The following is a 21,883-nucleotide window of genomic DNA, read 5'->3' on the forward strand; positions in this document are numbered from 1 at the left end:
GCAGAGGGCATGGGGTGAGCAGAGCTGAGAGCCACAGAGCTGGTCCTCAGGGCTGGTGTGGGGGGGAGGGTTAACTTAGACCCAGTTCCTAACGACTGTGTGTGCCGTTAGACACAGTTTACACCTTCAGTGGATGACAGTACTGGTGTCACGCTTCCTGGAGCCAAAATAGTCATGTCTTTGACTTGTGAGAACCTTGGATTTCTTTGTGTTCACAGCTGCGTAGGCTAGGACCACGACAGTGGGCAGAGAGGCAAAGTGGTGAGACTCAGGTATGACGGTGCTTTTCTCCCCTTGGTCAAAACGGGCACTGGGCTGTGGATCTGAGGGGTCGCTGCTTTCTAAAACAGTTAAAACATTTTTTTGGATTCTCTTTCAAGTTTAAGGTGAGCCATATCATGGGAGGAAGATTGAGTAAATTGGTATCAGAGGGAAAAATGAACTTGCCCATGGTCTGGGACCTGGGCTGCGTACACAGTCTTAGTCCCCATATTAATCCATTAATTAGTATGAGAGGACGTACTGTTCTCATCGTTCAGTAAAGTGATACCGCCTGAGGTGGTCTTCTCAAACTGGCTATGATGGCAGCAGACCAGTTTTTTCCCAACATGACAAAGATTGAGACTCTTATAACAGACAAATACAGATGGATGGGGGAAAAAAGATACAGAACACAAGTCCCAGTTTTTTATTACAAGAGCCAGCAGTTGTGAACTGACTCTGAGTTGCCGTGTAAAAGTTTCTCAACACTTAGTCTTGAGGAGTGAGCACCTCGCCGGGGGCAATGGGGCATGTCAGCCGACCACACTGGGCAGCGTCTGTGCGAGGCTTATAAGAGGAATGGTGACAAACCGTCGTGTCCAGGGTAGAGTGAACAAGGTGGTAAAGGGTTTGCGAGAGTCATTCTCTGAGAAACACCAGTCAAAGTAATATTTGGGAAGGACAGACGGAGGCTCTTCATGGATGTTTGATGGAGAACTGTGTGTTAGGCGCCTGCCGTGCTCCAGGAAAGAAAACGTTTGTCTTTCCGGCTTTGGGGGGAGCCTACTGATGTGGGGGGAATGTTAAAGGAACAGTAGATGCTTGAGTTAAGTTTGCGACAAATGCTGAGTGCTGTGAGGGCAGAGTGGTGGGTGATAGGCAGACAGGTAGAGAGTGACCAGAGTTAGGAAGGGAAGGCCTTTCTTGGGGCAGGGTGGATATGCAGGAAGCTGAAGCTGGTGCAGGAGGGATAAGGCCACCCGGCAGAGGGGGCCGGGAGGGTGGGCTGGTGCCAGTAGAGGGACAGTGGGCTCCCAGCACAGAGAGGGAGCTTGAGGGTTCACGGGCAGCTGCATGAGTGCCCTCGAAGAGTGGTACAGCCGGGAGAGTGCAGGTGGGACTGGAGGGACCTTAAAAGTGCGTCTTGGGCTTCCCTGGTGGCGCAGTGGTTGGGAGTCCGCCTGCGGATGCAGGGGACCCGGGTTCGTGCCCCGGTCCGGGAGGATCCCACATTCTGCGGAGCGGCTGGGCCTGTGAGCCATGGCCGCTGAGCCTGTGCGTCCAGAGCCTATGCTCCGCAAAGGGAGAGGCCGCAACAGTGAGAGGCCCGCGTACCGCAAAAAAAAAAAAAGAAGTGCGTCTAGTGTGAATGCCCATCTGTGGTTCTAGTGGCTTCACCGAGTGGCTGCGCATCTCTGACCCAGTGCCTCTAGTGATGGCGACTCATTTTCCCTGGCTGTGTGAAAACTCTTCCAGCCCTTGAGTTGAGATCTGTCTCCCTGGAACTTTTACCTATCTGTCCCGTTCTTTCCCGCTCCCCGAGACCACACAGCGTGCTGCTACTCCATCCTCCTCAGGGCAGGCAGCTCTGCAGATATTTGGAGACCACCGTTTCTCCATGAAGGGTCTCTTCTGTCAGAGTATGTCCATTGCTTCAGCCCTGTGTTATGGGATGTGATTTCAGGTTCCCACACCATCTGCCTACTACAGTCTGGTCAGTCACCTCCCTCCTGTCCTCTCTTCTACAGATTTCATCAAAATCTGCTGACTAGGCATAGAGGACCCTATTGGGAGCTCACAGCCTAGTGATGGAGCGGTGGCATTAATCAAGGAATCACAAAAATAAATGTGTAATTATAATTGAGATAAGAGCTGTGACAGAGGAGTACTGTTTTTGTGAAATTCTGTGAAGGGCTGATCCCATCTGGAGGGTCAGGGGAGGATTCTCAGAGTGTTTTCAGAGCTTCAGTAATTGTGTAGAGGAGGGGCAAAAGACTCCAGGTGGAGGAACCAGCATATGCAAAACGCCCTGCTTCCTTCCATTGTTTTTATCCAAGTGGCGTAGAGCAAGATGACATTGCCAGTGTTCTGTACTTGTTTTGGTGTCAGAGTGATCTAAGATCTCAGTAGGGTTTCCCAACCAACCTGGACATTTTTTCTCTCTCCCACTTCTAACTTCTCCTAACTTCTTTTTGTTAAAGGCATTGTCCCTATTTTTCTTCTTTTTTTTTTTTCATTTCTCTTGAACTTTATTTTATTTTTTTTATACAGCAGATTCTTATTAGTTATCTGTTTTATACATATTAGTGTATGTATGTCAATCCCAATCTCCCATCTCCCAGCATTGTCCCTATTCTATCTAACATCTGGACCCAAACTTTAGCCTTTGGTACTTCCTTGTTTAATTCCCATTTTTACCCAGTCTTCTTATTTGTTAAAATCCTCACTAAGATCGTAGGTGTGTTTTTCCCTTAATGAAATATTTATCTGATCTTGTCTGTTTCTTGCTCAGATATCTTCAAAAGGTGCATATAAACTCCTGATGTAGCCCCTCTGGTAGTATCACCCCAGCCTTTCTTTCCAGCCTTGTGTGCTGTGTTCTTTGCATCCTGTGCTCTGGCCAAATGGGATAACGCTCTGTTCCATGAAGAGAAGAGCCCTCCTCCTTCTACCTGGGGCAGCTTTCCTTCTCACTAGCCTCTACCTCTTCCTGCGGAAATATTTTCTGTCCTTCAAAGACCACTTCAGCTGCTGCCTCCTTCGTGAAGCCTCTGCTGATGCCTTTCCCTATGTGCTGTCTCTCTTCTGGCACCTTGTAATGTCTTGTGACACTTTCCACACTTTGGCCTTGAGTTATAATCCTATGTCCAGGTCATGTTTCAGTCAGCTTCTTCCCCACTAGAACTGAAGCTTCTGAAGTCCCCTTGAGCACAGATACCCAGTAAACAAATGTTTGCCCCGTTGACTGGTGGGGGGCGGGGGGCGGTGAGCCCAGGATTGCGCAAGACCCTATGATTCATCCTTTTCCAAGGGAGAGTGCAGTTTGCATTTTAGAGATGTGTAATGCTGATTTATAAGCGTTTTACCCTGACTGTGTTTCCAAACCCTCAAGGTGAAATTTAATTGCTGTTGTTTGGTCAGCTTAACTTGAACTCATTTTTAGTTTTAGGAAATTTGTTGCCTGAACTCTGTGGAGATCACTGATAAGAAAGAAACCTGAAGTTTAGACAGATTGACATCTTCGTTGTACTCCACGCCTCTCTCCCCTCAAGGCATTTTTCTGGCCCCGTGACACCGCTTTCCTCTCCATAAATACTCGAGGGGCTGAGCTCTACCTGCTTCCTATAGTAGCACCTAGAGGTCAGTCATAACTCACGCTAATAATAGTTTGGCTTAAGATTCCAGCTAAGTTCCAGGTTCCTTTACCCTGTGTTTTAATGCTAGACACGTAATTGAGAAATCTTCCACCCACTTGTTTAGTGTTTAAATAAATCTTTAAACTACCTTTTTGGAGTTGGAGCCTAAAGGGAAGAGAAAATCTGAACTACATTTGGGGTAAAAGTGCTTCTTAGGAAAACATGATTTGCGGCAGTGAATAGGGGCCAGTCCGGGCTTCTGGCTGAGAAGATGTGTCAGTGGCCAGTCCTCCTCCCTCTGCCCTCCATTCCTCTCTGATCCCTCTGCTGACCATGTCTGGATTCCACACTCAGTTTATTTCGTGGATTTGAAAATTAGTTCAGCCCCCTTTATACTTGTCACGATATTTGGGTGATTTTTTTGTCTTTTTTTTTTTTTTTTTTTTTTTTTTTTTTGCGGTACGCGGGCCTCTCACCGCTGCGGCCTCTCCCATTGCGGAGCACAGGCTCCGGACGCGCAGGCTCAGCGGCCATGGCTCACGGGCCCAGCCGCTCTGCGGCATGTGGGATCCTCCCGGACCAGGGCACGAACCCGCGTCCCCTGCATTGGCAGGTGGACTCTCAACCACTGCGCCACCAGGGAAGCCCGATTTTTTGTCTATTAAATGCTAAAAGTAACATGCTTATTTTGTGCCATATTATCACCATGTGGGTTTTAGTTTAACGCTTGTTTTTCTACTTTTTGATGGTCTGGGAATGCGTAGCTAATTTCTTGGAGTTATATTGAGGTGTGAGGCCCTTCCTTTTGATGTGAGTTATGTTTAGCTGCTGGACAACTGTCCCTTCCCTCTCTCTCCCTCTTCACCTCTTCAGAAATAGCTTTCAGCTTACCAGGCCTAGTTTGTCTATCTCTTGATCGAATACTGCTGTTTGCCTGCAGTGGTTGGTTCCTTTGCTAGGAATTTTTGAATTGACCTTTGAAATGGCTGTATATTTTAAACTTATCTTTGTCTTACTTTTCGTCCACGCATCTCTTGGTTTGTATCTTTGTCCTGCCTAGGAGCCCTGTTGCTGCCCCAGCACATTTACAATTTGGAAATGTTTAATTGATGGAGGAAGTAGGACCTAGAGCTCAGAATCATAAATGCTGACTTTGACCAGAGAACCTCCTAGTATATCAGCTAGGCCATCTCTTCTTCCTTACTTTATCTAGTAATTTTCTTTTTCCTATCCATTTTAAGAAGTTCTGCATTTGCTTTTTTAAAAAATGAGGATAGCCGTGCATTCAACTAAATAAGGAAACAAAGAAAAAGTCTTCTATCGTAAGGCTTTGAAGTCCTCAACTTGTCATTTAATTGTTACTAAAGCCCTCCACTGACGCAGAAATGCTGTCTTCAGATAGGGTAGGGATTGCACCTGGATCTGCATGTTTGAGAGGATGCCCGGATGCCAAACTAGAAAAATCCTGTGAAAGAAGTAAAGGATTTCACAGATGTTAGGAGTTAGGTGTGCAGACCCTAAAAAATGTTAAAGGTAGAGCTTGTTACATTGGCAAAGAAAGAGGTTTTACCAGAAGGAGATGAATTATATACCTGAGGACATTTTTGTCCCTGAAATCTTAGAATAATATGGCTCTGGTTTTCTTTTCTTTTTCGGCAGTACGGGGGCCTCTCACTGTTGTGGTCCCTCCTGTTGCGGAGCACAGGCTCCAGACGCGCAGGCTCAGCAGCCATGGCTCACTGGCCCAGCCGCTCCGCGGCATGTGGGATCTTCCCGGATCGGGGCACAAACCTGTGTCCCCTGCATCGGCAGGCGGACTCTCAACCACTGCACCACCAGGGAAACCTGGCTCTGGTTTTCTTATCACCCCACATCACAGCATCCCCAGCCTCCACCTTCCCTATACTAGTTCTTCAGGCAGAGAGCATCCTCCAAAGTCATAAGTTAACATTATTCTCATCTGTCTTAGAATGAGCCAAATGCCCCAGCTCTCAGCCCTCAGAGCCTCCTGTGCCCAGGGCTCCATAATGAAGCACATCAGTGACGCTGACATGCCTGGTGTTCTCCTTTTGTGTAGGGTAGGCGTCTCCCTCCTGATGGGCCCCACAAGCCCTCTTGAGTCGAGAGTGTCTAAGGTAGTGCTGATGTGGAAGCTAAGGTAAAGGTTAGAGCCCCACTTCTGTGGTTGGCTGACCTCTCCTGCTTACGAGCTGAGTTGGGCCTGTTAAGCTCCCCTGTGCCTCTTCCCTGCTGTAAATAATAAGGGACAGCGAGCTGCCTTCTGTGACGTGGGAACCAAAGGCTGAATCTATATTGTGCTTCGTACTTTCCTACGTGCTTTCATTTCCCCCACACCTCAGCAGTCACGTTGGTAGGGTAAGTTTTGTCAGGGCACGTTGTAAAAACAGGGAAATGAGGCCCAAATAAGTTCCGTGTGGTCCCCACATCTTATTAGTGACTAAACTGAAACTCTGACCTGGGTCCCCTCACTTCCTGAACTTTACTGCATGCTCTTCAGCCCCTAAACTCATGACCCATGGCAACTTCTGCTGCAGCTGGTATCTGAGGGGTTCCACACCCACCGGCTTCTACTGATGGGGTGGGCTGTGGATTTCACTGTTACTGTTGCTCTCGTTGCCTTTTGTTTTGCTCTTCATCAGCTCTTCATGTCTAGGGACTGCCTTCCCCCCTTGGGAAAGTTGGTACCACCTCTGAGCCACATTTGGTACGACGACTAGGAGTTCCTTGGGAGAGTTGCCTGGCAGAGCCCAGGTGGTTAGAGACTCCCCACCTTCTTGTAGCTTACTTTCCGTAGCTACACGAGAGTAAGCTGCAAGGAGCAACCTGGCAGCTTACAAATGAAAGGCTGCTGGAGCAACCTTTCATGCCTCGATTTATAAGTGATTAGGGAGCAGTAAATGACTCGGGGCTTTCGGATTCGTTTACTGAGTTGCCAGCTGTATGCTCGCTGGCGAAGTCATCCCAGAGGACTCGGGCATGAGACAGACACATGTAAGCGTGGGCTGTAGTTCTCAGCGTGATACCGATTTATAGGATGAGCCAGGGTCCTGGGGAAGGACTCACGACACCTGGGGAGTTGAGGCAGGCCGAGGGAGGGGGAAGTGATGTGCGCTTAGGGGGACGCCGTGCTATTCTAGGCAGGAGGGAACAGTTTGTGCATGACGTGACAGCATGCGATATTTTAGGGGACTGGCCCGTTGTTCTGTGCGGCTGGGAATTTAGGATACAAGGCGGTCGTATGAACTGAGACTCATCGACACTCAATTGTGAAGGGCTCGGTGAGCCGTAGAGCCGGAAAAGCCAGTGAAGGTTTTGACGTGATCCGATTTTTTTTGATACCTGTTAATACAGCAACAGATTCCCCCTGAAGAGGGCCAGGTTCACAGGCAGCGGGGTCTTGGCCGCAGCCTTTATCTCTGGGGTCCATGGTTCTTCATCACTGTTCGCTGGGTCCGGCCACTGCCGTTCCTCTCTACTTCCAGCAAACCAACAACTCTAACACCTGTTTTCCTTTGCCCACGGAACACAGCATAGTTTTATTAACAGGAGCCAGTCAGCTAGGGAAAGACAATGTGCTTCCCCAGAACGCAGTCCTGTTTCCCAGTTTGTAGCACCTGTGGGGACTCTGAGTGCCTTTACCTCTGCCGTGTGCCCAGTGACTGAAGAGTTTGAATGAGTTTGATTTCATTCCGTTTTTAAATCTGTGAGGTCCAGTGGGCTTTATTCTGTTCAGTTCTGCCACCACATTTCCGAATCAGATCCTGATCTGCAGGCGCTTGATTCAAACAGCAGGGGGACTCAATTCTCTGAGGCTCTGGGATGTGGGTGGGTGGCCCCTAAGCAGGGCCCCAGGGGCTCCTTCTTTCTGCCCCACAGTTTGCCACCATCCTCTCTCGAAACGTCCTCCGCTCCTCTCTGCCCGGTGCTGTCTCCCCACCTCGCCTTTTAGGATTTATGAATTTCCCGGTTTTCCTGGCCTCACCATCGCCCTGTGCTTTCCTGGCTCCCACCCCACGCCTTCCTCCCTTTCCGCATTCCTGGCCCTCACACTTGTCCCCTGTTTGAGATAAGAGCCCTGGATTCAACATAGCCTCACTTTCCTCTTTTTAAGTCATGGGTGTTTAATATCGATGCTGTCATTTCCCGAAGGCCCCTGCAGGTGTCGAGCACGGTTAAGGGTTTTGCACTTTTGCAGCTGTTTTCTCTCTTTTTTTTCCTTACAACAACCCCTGCGACCCCAACATTGTATTATTATTTCTATCTTGTTGATCAGAAAATGGACACATTACAGGGCTCAGGTAGTTAGGCCTGTTTGGAAAACCACGGTCAGTGAGACCTCGAGCCGGGGGCCCCCGCATCCCAGGTCCCTTTGAATCCAGAGTCTGGGCTCTTATCCTGGCTGTGGACCCAGCCTACTGTGTTCATCGGTCGGGAGCCTCCTCTCACCTTTTTCTTGAATAAACAAATAAATTCAAGTTTTTAAAATTGAGGTATACATATAGAAAAAAAATGTACACATCATGTGTGTATAGCCCAGTGACGGCACCAAGAGCACCTGAAAAACCCCTTCCCATGCCCCTTCCAGTCTCTAGGGGAACCACCACCCCAACTTCTTATACCAGAGGTGAATCCTGCCTGGGTCTGAACTTCTGTAAATGCAGTTGTACCATATGCATCCTTTTGTGGCTGGTCTCTTTCTGAATTCAGGCTTGAGAGATAGTTATAAATGTACACTATCCGTTTATAAATGCGCCCTCCTGGTTGATCTTACTTTCCCTAGTTCCTCAGTCAGTAAAGAGGGTAAGTTTCCTTCTGGGATCTCTTGAACGTTGTCACGATGCGCCATCAATGTGGACTTTCTCCAAGACGTGTGTGTGCTTCCCGGAAGTGAATAACAGATTCCAAGCTGTCTTGTTTGCTCCCCTGGTTTTTCCTTCCTGTGGGTCCCTCTGTGAGCCACACCCGCCCTGTGCCTCACTGGGGTTTGTTCATTCGATTAGTTCCTCCAGCACAGCAGACAGCGCCAGCTTCCTCCGAGGCCCCCTCTGACTGATGTATTAACAGCCATAAGGGTTTCCCCTGGGACAGACGCATGTTCACAGCTTCTGGCAGCAGTTCGCTGCACTGTGAATCAATTTTAAACTGCCTAAGTGTGATGATCACAGACCTCCTGTGCGGTTTAAACAAGAGGACACCTAGGGGAGAGGTGGGTATCTTCCAGAGACAAGCATACAGCTCTCTGTACTTTGTGCATCTGTTTTAATCTGGAACATTTAACTCTATAATAAGCAGAGTTCCAGCTGAAGTGAGATAAAATTTCCTTCCCCTAAAAATCAGGAATTGCTAAAACGGTACCTGATGGAAACTGCCCACCTAGAGGTACCCACCTTGATTTATGGCGAACAGAAAAACTAACCTTCACATCTGCCATTTTCCTCACAGCACAGAAGGCTTTAAGAGGCAAGTTCTCTCCCCACGTTTACCACCGTTCATTTGTTATTTTCAGACCCAGGTCGTGGTGCCTGGTATCTGGGTCACATAATTTAGAATGTAAATAGACTTAAACCCCAGTTCTCGTGGTCTCATCTTCAAGGGCAATAATACAATGCTATTTGATTCCAACTCCAAATATCCTATAATAAATGGCATAGGTTCAATTAAGTGTAATGTGCATGTATTGAAATATCATGTGGGCTTGATACATTACTAAGGACGCTAAAGGATACTGTGAGCTAAAAATAGGAGATATAATAACGAAAAAGAAACAGACTCACCGACGTAGAGAACAAACTAGTGGTTACCAGTGGGGAGAGGGAAGAGGGAGAGGGATAAGTAGGGGTAGGGGATTAAGAGTTACAAACGATTATGTATAAAATGATCTGCAAGGATATATTGTACAACACAAGGAATATAGCCAATATTTTATAATAACTATAAATGGTATTATTTTATGAGTATATTATATTTTATAATTATAAAATATATTTTATTATGAAATAATAATGAGTATTATTTTATAGTAACTATAAACTCACAACCTTTAAAAGTTGTGAATCACTGTATTATACGCCTCTTACTTATATAATGTTGTACATCAAATATACTTCAGTATGAAAAAATAGGAGATTTAGTGGTTTGGTACTAAACCAAATCCTTGACATAAGGGCTTTGAGCTGTAGTTGTTTTATATGCATACTTATTTTCTAGGACATTCTTTGTGGTTCCCATTGTGTGTACTCAGTCATTCAAATTAAGAGTAGTGTTAAGGATTTGGGCCAAATAGCTGTATAAGATTAGTTACTGGAACCAGTTTGCCAGGAGATAACATATCTAAAATTGTGTCCTTTGGTCAGGGAGAAGGGGAAGTTCTTTTAAAAATCTTTTCATATATTTGATATTTTGTTTTGTTTTTTAAATTTTATTTATTTATTTATTTTTGGCTGTGTTGGGTCTTCGTTTCTGTGCGTGGGCTTTCTCTAGTTGTGGCGGGCGGGGGCCACTCTTCATCGCGGTGCGCAGGCCTCTCACTGTCGCGGCCTCTCCTGTTGCGGAGCACAAGCTTCAGATGTGCAGGCTCAGTAGTTGTGGCTCACGGGCCTAGTTGCTCTGCGGCATGCGGGATCTTCCCACACCAGGGCTCGAACCTGTGTCCTCTGCATTGGCAGGCAGACTCTCAACCACTTGCCACCAGGGAAGCCTGATATTTTGTTTTTATAGAAGGAAAATAACAGCATGTATTTTATTTTCAAGCTAAGGAAGTATGTGGTTTTATGTGCAGGCAGGTAGAAACCTGATGTCTTCTATCAGTTTTAAGTTTTGTGCATGCTTAGTTATTTTTCAAAATTTGAGTTAGCATTAAAATGAAAATTTAAGTTCTGTATTAATGCCCAAGGTCTTTAGGATCTGTAAAGGGACTGCAAGGTGCCAATGATAAATTCCAGAAAGGGCCCAGACTTATTCCAGAAGGTTATGGGAGGGAGGAAGCCCTACGTACTTCATTTATTGTTTATGTATGCAGACCTATAGAAAAGCTTTAATGTTGAACTTCTAGGTCACCGAGTGATGCTTTGGATAAGAAGAAAGTGAAAGCAGTGGTCTTCAAAGTGCCTAGTTCAGATGTGGGTGGGAAATAAAACGTTAGCACTCCTATATCTTCCATCCTCTACAGGGTCTTTTCTTTGTGCGTGCTTTCTAGTATCTGTAGTATATGAGTGCTTGGAGTTTAAATAATTAGATTGTTAGAGAAAAAATATGCTGTAAGATTTTAGTGTAGAAACAGAAGTGTGCAGTAGAATTAGGTTTGTTTGTATTTAACAGGGAAGAAAATAATAGCTTAAGTAAAATAGTAGTTTATTTCTCTCTCCCATAAAAGATACTGGCTGTCAGTAGCCCAGGGCAGGTATCACAGCCCCAGTGATACAGCCCCAGGTCTCACAGTGTCACCAGGACCTCTGCATTCTATCTTTCTGTTCTGTCCCCCTCAGCAACTGAGTTCCATCTTCAGAGTCACCTTGTGGCCCAGAAACGCTGCTGGAGCTCCAGTCATCTTGCTCATAGTTCAGGTAGCAAGAAGGAGGAAGAGAAGAAGGAAGGCACTCTCCCCTCCCTCTTTTTAAATTCTTTTTCTTTTCTTTTTTTTAATTTTTTTTTTGCCCCCCGGTACGCGGACCTCTCACTGCTGTGGCCTCTCCCGTTGCGGAGCACAGGCTCCGGACGCGCAGCCGCTCCGCGGCATGTGGGATCTTCCCAGACCGGGGCACAAACCCGTGTCCCCTGCATCGGCAGGCGGACTCTCAACCACTGCGCTACCAGGGAAGCCCCTCTTTTTAAATTAATAAACTTATTTTTTAGAACAATTTTAGGTTCACAGCAAAATTGAATGGAAAGTACAGGTAGTTTCCATGTCCCTCAGGGTCCCCTTTCTTTCAAGTTATGAACTAAGTGCCGCCCAGCACCTTCTGCCTACATCTCGTCGGTCAGCACATGGGCATACCTGGCTAGAGCAACGCTGGGAAGAGTAGTCTTTTAGTTGAAAGCTTTGCTGCCTTCGATAAAACTGGGCTTTGTGGCCAAAGGAGACAGGGAGGTCGTTGAGGAGGAAACTTGAAGTCTTGTCAGAAAGCCATTTGATGTAAGAGAATCTCTTTATTATTTTCTGTTAATTATGCAAAAGAGAGTTTAAGTCCAAGCCTTAAACTGGTACGTTTAGAAAGCTGTTTTTGTTTGTTGATGTTGAAATACGTGGTTTACCGTGTGTAATCATTATGAGCTCTCAAGGGCTTCATCTTAAGCATCAGCAATAATCATTTTAAATTATACTAAGGAATCATACAATTATACAGGGTACAAGAAGGAAGTATTTTATGTTAATTTGGAAGCACATGTAATGTTTTTTAACAGGATTTGAAGGAATGCCTTACGGAATGAAGAGCACAGTTTAAAAATCTTAAAAACGTTTTTTAAAAAGCATTTAATATATATCTTTTTTAACACCCTGGACTTTGGCTGTTATTTATTTCGTTTGTTTCATCAGTAAACACTTCAACTTATACTGATTTCAAAAGGAAGTCGTGGCAAGAACCTTTGCTCTGTCTTTCTCATAGAAGCGTGCTGTGGTAAGGACTAATTGCTTTATGATAAATGTTTTTTCTGTCTCCTCTCCCGTTCTTCTCTCTTCTCCCTAACCATCCCCTCCCCAAAAGTGCATACTCCTTCCACGTTACTGCGGACGGTCAGATGCAGCCTGTCCCCTTCCCCCCGGACGCCCTTATTGGCCCCGGCATCCCCCGCCACGCTCGCCAGATCAACACCCTGAACCACGGGGAGGTGGTGTGTGCGGTGACCATCAGCAACCCCACGCGACACGTGTACACGGGCGGCAAGGGCTGCGTCAAGGTCTGGGACATCAGCCACCCCGGCAACAAGAGCCCCGTCTCTCAGCTCGACTGTCTGGTGAGTGAGAAGGAGCTGGTGCACAAGGGTAATTTCCTCCTGGAGACTCAGTAAGGAAATCGCTGTCGGGGCCTGGGTTTTATTCCCATTATGAGGAAATGGAAGCCCATTCTGTTTCCTGTGTTAGCTATTTAGCTCTCCCCACTCTCTCCCCTCAGCGTGAAGGTTTCATTTGTTGCTGTTTCAGTGGTTAAATCCCAGAGTTGATGGATTTCTCTTAAAACATATTTTAACAGTAGTTTACAGAAGCGGTTCTTGTTTGAATGTGTATTCAGAAGGGGGTTTCCCGTTTAATGGATGGAGTGCAGCTAGGCCTGGACTCTGAGCCCTGCACTCCCCTCGACTTTTAATTTCCCTACAGCCTTTGGATAAATATTGAAGAGTAAACATTTGATAACGTGGCATAAAACCATTCTGAACAGGGTCTGTGTTTTCAGGGAGACCTGGCTGAGTTTTATGACCTTAACTTTACGAACGAGTTACTAGATCGCACTGCAAGAAATCAGGGCAGCCTTCAGCAGAACGGGGGTGGTGGGAATGCTTCCCCGCCTCCCCCCAGCCAATACCGGGTTGCATTTTTCAGGATCATAGAATACATCAGGACATGTTCTCTACACAGTAGCCACAGGATTTACACACCACGTACCATTGGCCTGAAGTGGACTATAGGCCGCCCTGCCCCTGTAGGGTGTCTGCCTGCACTTTGCTTCGGCATATGGTACACTTTACCTGCTGCCCCCCTGGCAAGTGGCAAGGATTCCTGAGAGGGTGTTTTCAAAACGAAGACTGACTGTGTTTTTGAGACGAAAAGCCTCTTTGGGCTAGTTCTTGGGTTTTTTTTGCAATCAAATAACTTAAAAATATATCCATTAATGAAAGTTAAACATAGGGAAACATACTTAAACATCTTACGGAAAAACGCAAGCAAGCTTTTTGGCAGCCCAATGGTAGGAGAGTTTTGTAACACTCATCATCTTTTTTGAAATTACATTGCTTAAAGTTTCTCTAATCTTTGAACAATAGGCCATGGTTAAAGCATACTAAAGACTCTGACTGTATCTGTTTGGGTCAAAGGATAGCAGTTATTTCTTTGTTGGAGAGGGCGGGGGTCATTTTAGGTCCCACCTCCCTTTTCTAATGTGTTGGTTTTGATGGAGAGATGCCTTCTTTTTTTTTTTGGCCATACGCGGGCCTCTCACTGTTGTGGCCTCTCCCGTTGCGGAGCACAGGCTCCGGACGCGCAGGCTCAGTGGCCATGGCTCATAGCTGCTCTGCGGCATGTGGAATCTTCCCGGACCGGGGCACGAACCCGTGCCCTGCATCGGCAGGCGGACTCTCAACCACTGCGCCACCAGGGAAGCCCAGATGCCTTCTTTTATTCATTTTTTTTTGGCCTTTGGATTGAGAGGCTTAAATATCACAGCAGCCATGTTACAACTTGAGAAAGCAGCTGTGTTCAAGTCTCATACAAGGATCCATTTGGCTAATAAAGACACAGTACAAGCCTTAGGCAGAAACTTAAGAGTAATGAAAACCAAAGCATAGGTAGTATGTCTGCAGTTTCCAAATAGTAAATAACGGAGGCTGATGAGGTCAAAGATTTATAAACTAGCCGTGAAAAGTGGTTTCTTTGTAAAGAAGTACATGTACCCTTACCTTACATCCCCTGATCATCTCAGTTGCATCTACTCAGCAGGAAATTGGGCTTCGGTGGCAGTTATATCTAAGCCTTCACACATGCGGAGCAATCCTGTGAGTTTGCTTTGTTTACGACTTCAAAGGAGCCAGGGGCCATCAGATGCTGATCTTTACTACAGAACCCTTGCTTTGGTAGTGTCCACGAAATACCACTTTTTAAGTCAACAACGGAGACAGCAGTTAGAGAACATGGCATTGTTACTGCTTGGTCATGCATTATAACAATTGAATTATGTTTATTTCACAGAACAGGGATAACTACATCCGTTCCTGCAAATTGCTCCCTGATGGCTGCACTCTCATAGTGGGAGGGGAAGCCAGTACCCTGTCCATTTGGGACCTGGCGGCTCCCACCCCGCGCATCAAGGCAGAGCTGACGTCCTCGGCCCCCGCCTGCTACGCCTTGGCCATCAGCCCCGACTCCAAGGTCTGCTTCTCGTGCTGCAGCGACGGCAACATCGCCGTGTGGGACCTGCACAACCAGACGCTGGTGAGGTGAGCAGGGGTGGTTTCCTGAGTGTGGGGCTTCCCTGCTTGAGTACCTGGATCAAAAGGCCCCCTATTACCCCTGCTTCTCTGCCGGCCCCCAGGCTCAGCCCACACGTGCCAGGCTTGGATCTGGGTGTCAGTACCGTATCACCGCCCTCAGAGGGCTTACGGTCTTGTGGCCACACTTGGGTGTCACCCAGGCTTTATATTTACCTCCCTAATGTTCCCGTTCTTCAGCCACATACACATGCCAGATTTGTTTAAAAAACACTCCTGGCTTTTGCCAAGGGGCAGCATACCATGGATTAGATGGAGGTACAAAAGGTCCTCAATACTAGATGTTTTTGGCTTTGCCTAGAACCTCGTATGTGCGCACAGGAGCCAGCTGATAAAGGATGACAGAAAATCAACAAAAGGACATTAGAAGAGATTCCACGAATTTCACCCACAGAATGGTTTTAAAGTAGCTGTGTTTCTCAATAACTAAATAAGCTCTGTCCAGGGGTCATTCCACCCAGGAAGGAGCCCAGCTGCTTGGAATCTGCCAGCTTTGTGTCCCTCCTCGGCTCTGGCCAGCTCACTCCCTCTGGCTGAGTCGGTGCTCACGTCAGGGATGTTAGAGAAAAGTCTTTAGAAAAGGAAGAGCTAGTTAAACATCTACGGCAGAACGGGCCTGTGTTTCGCCCTTTCGTGTCACAGTTCATCTTCGCTCAGGAACACTGTTCATGGTGCCTTTTTAGACTTGGATGTTATTTAGCAGGGCTCCTCCCGTGCTTCTGGACCCAGAGCTGGAGGGAAGGGACGGGATGTGGAGTTGATTATAGCAGCTCACTCTTTCTTCAACCGTTTCTGTAGAAATCCACTAAGTGTCACCGAACTAGGCTCTGTCCCTGTGTGTCAGTGACAGTGTGGTTATTTTTCTTGTCACTCTCCGGGCAGCTCAGAATGAGCAAAGTGAACAAACGGAGCCAAGCCAACAGCCCCTTCAAACTTTCAGCCTAGCAAGTGTCGGCTGTTCTTTCTTTTCTTTCTGCTTTTTTCTTTTTTAAACTTAATAAATAGCTCTCCCAAAATATTCATTCGAAGTGCTTTGCAAATATTCATCTCTTTAATCCTTGTCGCTTCTGCACTGCTGTTATCCCGATGTTATCATGGAGGAGCTGTAATGGGGCCCAGGCACTCTGCCCACTTGTATGTTCTGGGCCCCTGCTCTGTGCCGGCCCCCAGGGAGCAAGTACCTGTTGGATACGTTGGCCTGCTTCACACATCTCTCCCTCTCTCAGTTTGGACAGGCCACACGTGGCTAGCGGCCACTCTGTGTGACAGGGCAGCACGGAGTCTCCTGAATATCTTTGTATCTGCTGTGACCCAGCACGTTCTGAACAGCCCTAGGATCTGCGTTCTAGGAGCCTGACCTGAGGGTAGCGCTGAGATAAGTGGACGGAGGGATGGAGGGACACCCACGAAGAGCTTAGGTCAGCAGAGAAACACAGTTGTTTTCAAGAAGTCAAAGTATTTCATGAGTTTCAGAGGTAAAAAAAAAATTCAGAGGATGAAATGAAGAGGAGATCCCTGGGTTTCACGAGCTGTTTGAGGACAGAAAAGCAGCACTTTGGAAATGTGGGGCAGGACTGCTCCAGACCAGCGGGAAAGCCTTGGATACAGGCTGGGACGTTTGAGGCAGAGAGTTGGGGTGCATGGGGGAGAGGACCAGGATGGAAGCTCTGAGTAGTTTTCAGGGAGGAGATTTTTGGAGTGATGGTTCACATCTTGTCTCAGAATTCAGGGCAACAGTGGTGCTCTTGTCTTTTCCTCCATGCCCTTTAAATTCCAAGGTCAGCTTTAAAGTTGGGAGCTCTGCGGGAATACTAAGGTAATAGGAAGGAGAGGCGGTGGAAACTTTTCTCCGGGCGTTGAAATTTCCAAGCAGTTCTCTCCTGGATTCTGCCTGGTTCACCATCCTGATCGGACCTCGGAACACTTCTCACCTGTTCCAGTCACTCCTCTGCCAGCTCCCTCTTGGCCTGCAAAAGCAGGCCCACGACCCCCACGCCACCAGCCCCGTGGTGGCTTACGTCAACCTCCCCTCGGCAAGCCCTGCCTGGGGCCTGGCAGAGCACCGCACTCAGCAAATCCCTGTCGGCTCGTTGTCCTTGGTAGTGGTTCTTTGTTGTTTTGTTTGTTTGTTTTTTGAAGTATAGTTGATTTACAGTGTTGTGCTAGTTTCTGCCGTACAGCCAAGTGGCACATTCTTTTTTTTTATATTCTTTTCCATTATGGTTTATCCCAGGAGTTTGGGTAGAGTTCCCTGTGCTAGACAGTAGGACCTTGTTGTTTATCCGTTCTAAATGTAATAGTTTGCATCTGCTAACCCCAAACTCCCAGTCCATCCCTCCCAGCCCCCCACCCTTGGCAACCACAAGTCTGTTCTTTGGTGCTGGTTTTTGACTGAGGCACGAGGTTCCCCTTTAAGAGAACAACAGCCTTGTGCTCAGATTTGAGGGCAGGACCGTGCCCAGGGGTCAGTCAGCAATCAGCTCTGTCTCTGCCCCACACCTCTGAGTCAGGAGGCCGGCATGCCCCTTTGTCTCCAGGAGTCCAGATTTCCTAACGTGGGGCTCTTTCAAATAGAAAACGCGAGGTTGAGTAAATACATGAGCTCATGCTTTGTTGGCACGAAGGGCACTGCGGTGTTACTCACTCATGAAAATGGGAGTGCTCCTCGGCCCTGGGCTGGTGATGTGGTGATTCAGGCTTGCACAGTTATAGGCCAAGCCTGCTTCTTTCTTTAAGGAATACACTTGGGATTTTGTGTGTTTGTCTGTTTTTCCCCACTTTCACACTTAAAACACTTTTCCAGACCTAGGAGGAATTTTACCTTCCAGACAGATTTGTAAGAATAGCTATAGGAGCGTATTTAACTTCTCCTGTGTGGTGACCTAAAACGGCATTCCATTTCTTCAGCACTTGGATCATGAAAAAAGGAAAAGAAAGTCTGCAGGTGCCGTTTCCTCTCCTCCTCGGGGGGAAGGTTGGTTTGATCTTGCACATCAGCAGACACCGAGGAGGTGACACACGCACAGCGAGTCCAAAACTAACAACACAACAGTGTTTACCTTGAGCTCTGGCAGGAAATCATTATTCAATCTGGTTTGTTTTATCAGGCAATTCCAGGGCCACACAGACGGGGCCAGCTGTATTGACATTTCTAACGACGGCACCAAGCTCTGGACGGGCGGCTTGGACAACACGGTCCGGTCCTGGGACCTGCGCGAAGGGCGGCAGCTGCAGCAGCACGACTTCACCTCCCAGGTGCAGGCTTGTCCCTCCCCGGAACCCACGCGGTGCTCTGTGTGTGGTGCACGCCCTCCCCATACCTCCCCCGCTCCCTCCCACCCCCAAGAGTAGTAGCTAGACAAACAGACCTGGCTTTAATTTGAGATACAAACACACACACACACACACACACACACACACAAATTACCCTGAAACACTTGCACTGGTTTTTAAAATGCTGTAGGTTAAGATGTGTTAGTTGTTTTACTTGTATATGAGTTCGTTTCAGGAATTTGTGCCATGAAGAACATACAGGGTCTGATCTGTTGTCCATCTAATGTGGGGGTGAGAAATGATTTTATTCACATATAAATAGACCTTGAGAAATATGCAGGGATATCACAAGGAGTAGAGAAAAATCATAACAGCTCTGCAAGTTGATTCATTTTGCTTAACTCAGGGAGCTTAAAAAATACAGCAGTATCTCAGTGGATGCCCATTTTGTTACTCATCCCTTAGACACCGGACTCATGGCTGACTCGATTTATGGAGTTTTGAAATGATATAAAAATGGCAACTTTGTGGACTGTGGAGCTTATTTAGATGTCAAGTGTCTGAATCTAGGCCTGTTTGGGGAAAGATAGTGCATGCCATTTTAAGTGTTTTCTGTTGATGGTGGAATTGTTCTTTTTATCGTGACTTATTTACTTACTTTTTTTTCTTTAATAATTCCAGTCAGAAAAATAGGACAGAAATGGAAAACAACTATACATGCAACTAAATTTCATGTCCCTGTCAAAATTTTGTTGAGTTTCTTATAGGCTTCCCTGTTCCCTTCCAGTCCTGTTCCCATTATGGGTAGGATCCTATTTTTGGTCTGCCCTTTTTTAAAACTTCTTATGGAAAATTTCAAATATATTCAATTTATGAGAACAGAGAATGTTCAAGCATATATGAAAGTACAGAGAATTATATGATAAACCACATATGCCCATCACCCAGCTTCAGCAGTTACTAACACATGACCAGTCTTGTCTCATCTGTCATCCCTGCCCCCAAACACTGGATTATTTTTAAGTAAATCCCAGACGTTATATCATTTCATCCGTAAGTATTTCAGTTAGTATCTGTAAAAGATAAGGAACCCTTTCAAACAACACACAGAATACCGTTATTATTAAGAACAATTTCTTGATTTTATCACCCATGACATAAGTGTTGCAGTTGTTTTTATTTTTTTCCAATTGTTTCATAAAGGCCTTTAACACTTGACTTATCTGGGTTGGCATGGTTGTCCTGTAGACTTTGCCTTTGCTTATTACCTCCTCCTGTTCTTGCTAGTTTTTCCCCTTTTCTTGCTGTCTGTTCACTTCCTAAGTCTACTGGGCAGAATACTCAGTGAGCCTCTTCTGCTTCTTGTAGATATTCTCCCTTGGTTATTGCCCTACTGGGGAGTGGCTGGCCGTGGGCATGGAGAGCAGCAATGTGGAAGTTCTCCATGTGAACAAACCTGACAAGTACCAGCTGCATCTCCACGAGAGCTGTGTGCTCTCCCTGAAATTTGCTTATTGTGGTGAGTTCACCTGAAAGGAAACCGGGAAATGTTGATGGCCTAAATGGAAAATACTTCTAAAAAATGTAGTGGAGATGATATCTGGAAAAAAATGTTGTTCTCTGAGCATCTGGATGCAGTAATTCTGTTGTCTTAAAATGTCCCTCAGAGCATAGGGATGTCTGTTTTCGTCTGTTTCCCTGAGTTGGGAAAAGTCAGCAGGTGATAGAATTGCCTAATACGAAGTTCTGACACATGTTTGTTTTCAGCGGGGAGTGTCAGGGGTGTGGGTGGAGGCAACCCCTCTGAGAGGGGTTGGTGGGAGTTAATAGAAAAATGAGGCAGGAGCAGAGGAGGTTGCTATGAACTGACCGGGATGAGCAGCCCATGGGCAGAGAAGGGAACACTTAGCTGCACCCAGACCGTTACACTCTGTAGTGAGGATAATGAGGGAAGAAGTTCATGGGGGGTCAAATATTTATTCACGAGATGGATGGATGGATGGATGGATGGATGGACGGACGGATGGATGGATGGATGGACGAACGGATGGACAGATGGATGGATGAATAGCTATCACATATTGACCATCCTATGTGCCATATGTGCTGTCTGCCATTTAACTTAGATTCGTCATTTAATCCTTCCTAGTCCCATTTTATCATAAAGAAACTAACAGAAGACAACTTCATTGACTGACTATTCGAGGACCCACTGCATGCTCCGTGTGAAGCTACCTGTCATGTATCCGGTGGCTGACGGGACTGACATGGTTCCTGCCACCGCTTTGATTAAACCCAAGATCACAGATGGTTCACAGTGGAGCCCAGATTTAAAACCTGCTGTGTCTATTCATGTCATGGCCCAACCCCTTGGACATGATAGTTCATGATTAAAAATGCTCTGAGTTTGATTAAGCCCAAGTAGCTAATAGTATAGCAGGAATTCTAATCTAGTTAAGCCACAACCACATGTTCCTTTGCTAATTCTAGGTAAATGGTTTGTGAGTACTGGAAAAGACAACCTCCTCAATGCTTGGCGGACACCCTATGGAGCTAGCATATTCCAGGTAAGTCCGTGCTCCTTACATAGAATGACAGACAGTTGGACCACAGCATTGCTGATGACGCCAGAAGTGAAGGTGCCTTGTTGGGAGCAGGGCCCTGAGCATCTCTGTTCCACATTAAACACATGTCCATTGTTTTCTCTTCCAGTCCAAAGAGTCCTCATCCGTGCTCAGCTGTGACATCTCTGTGGATGATAAGTACATAGTCACTGGCTCAGGGGACAAGAAAGCTACAGTCTATGAAGTCATCTACTGAAAACATTATGTGGTTTAACGTTTATAGTTGAATTGGGCCAAAATGTTTTGAATTTGTAGAAATAGAAAAGTTGTAACTTTAAAAACACAAAAACCTGTTTCCAAACCTTGACACAAAACTACTTTGCGTCTACAAAGAGGAGGCAGTGAGCACATCAACAGAAGGTCACCTACCTACCTAGACCAAATGGAGCACCGAGGCAAAGTGGACAGAGGGGTGAGGGTTGTGGGCTTGAGGAATGGAGCCCGCTGACCCGGGCAGAGTCCATCCTTTTCTTTCTGTGAGATCTGCCGAGATTACCTTTCTGTTCCTTGCCATTCCCCTCCTGTCTGTCCGTGGTAGAGCAGTGGTGTCTCCAATGAACTTGTTTCCTCGTTTTGCATCTTGTGAAATGTTTTTTTGTATTTTTGTTGAAGGTTAAACATTTGTATAAATTGTAAATATATTTGGTTTATTACAGTAAAGGCTTTAGTACCAATAAGTGGTTTTCCTTCTCCTTCTTCATTGTTTTTATCAACGCTTTGGGATCGTTGGTGCGGGTTCTATAAGCAAAGTTCAAACATTTGTAGAGGAAGTTTTAAAGTGCACTTCTTATTTTATAAATATATTTTGTCACGGACTCCCACTGCACTAGAACCTAATTAACACTTCTGAGTTAACCAGGAAGTCAAGACTAGGAATAATGAGTAACCGGAGGTTTATTAACGACGATTTTATTTGGGAAGCAAAAATAACTTCGCCAAGATTCATTCTTTTGTTTGGATACTGTTGTGATTCGAGGTCACAGATTAAAGCTTTGCCTTTTCTTGGTGATTCACTGGGAGATAGAATATTCTTTTCTCTAGGAAAGCCTAGCATTTTCAAATCTCTAGTCTCTCCCTTCACAAGCTGCACATTTCAAGAAAGGGAGGTGACTTGGGTTTAGTGTTAAGACTGATGATATCCACAAAGCTGTG

General features: G+C 46.3%; 1 protein-coding gene across 4 annotated transcripts in view; it reads left to right on the top strand.

Moving 5' to 3' along the window:
- LOC132523570 (transducin-like enhancer protein 1) overlaps nucleotides 1-21,408 on the top strand; it is an 89,220-nt gene extending 67,812 nt beyond the window's left edge. For all 4 annotated transcript variants that reach the window (XM_060154943.1, XM_060154944.1, XM_060154945.1 and 1 more), the window contains 6 exons: nucleotides 12,341-12,590; nucleotides 14,536-14,783; nucleotides 17,942-18,089; nucleotides 19,476-19,626; nucleotides 20,598-20,674; nucleotides 20,820-21,408. In XM_060154943.1, coding sequence (XP_060010926.1) covers nucleotides 12,341-12,590; nucleotides 14,536-14,783; nucleotides 17,942-18,089; nucleotides 19,476-19,626; nucleotides 20,598-20,674; nucleotides 20,820-20,927 — 982 coding nt within the window. In that variant the 3' untranslated portion in view covers nucleotides 20,928-21,408. The remainder of the gene's footprint in view (nucleotides 1-12,340; nucleotides 12,591-14,535; nucleotides 14,784-17,941; nucleotides 18,090-19,475; nucleotides 19,627-20,597; nucleotides 20,675-20,819) is intronic.
- Nucleotides 21,409-21,883: the final 475 nt, after the last annotated feature.

The sequence above is a fragment of the Lagenorhynchus albirostris genome, chromosome 7, assembly GCF_949774975.1.
Source record: "Lagenorhynchus albirostris chromosome 7, mLagAlb1.1, whole genome shotgun sequence".
Taxonomy (NCBI): Eukaryota; Metazoa; Chordata; class Mammalia; order Artiodactyla; family Delphinidae; genus Lagenorhynchus; species Lagenorhynchus albirostris.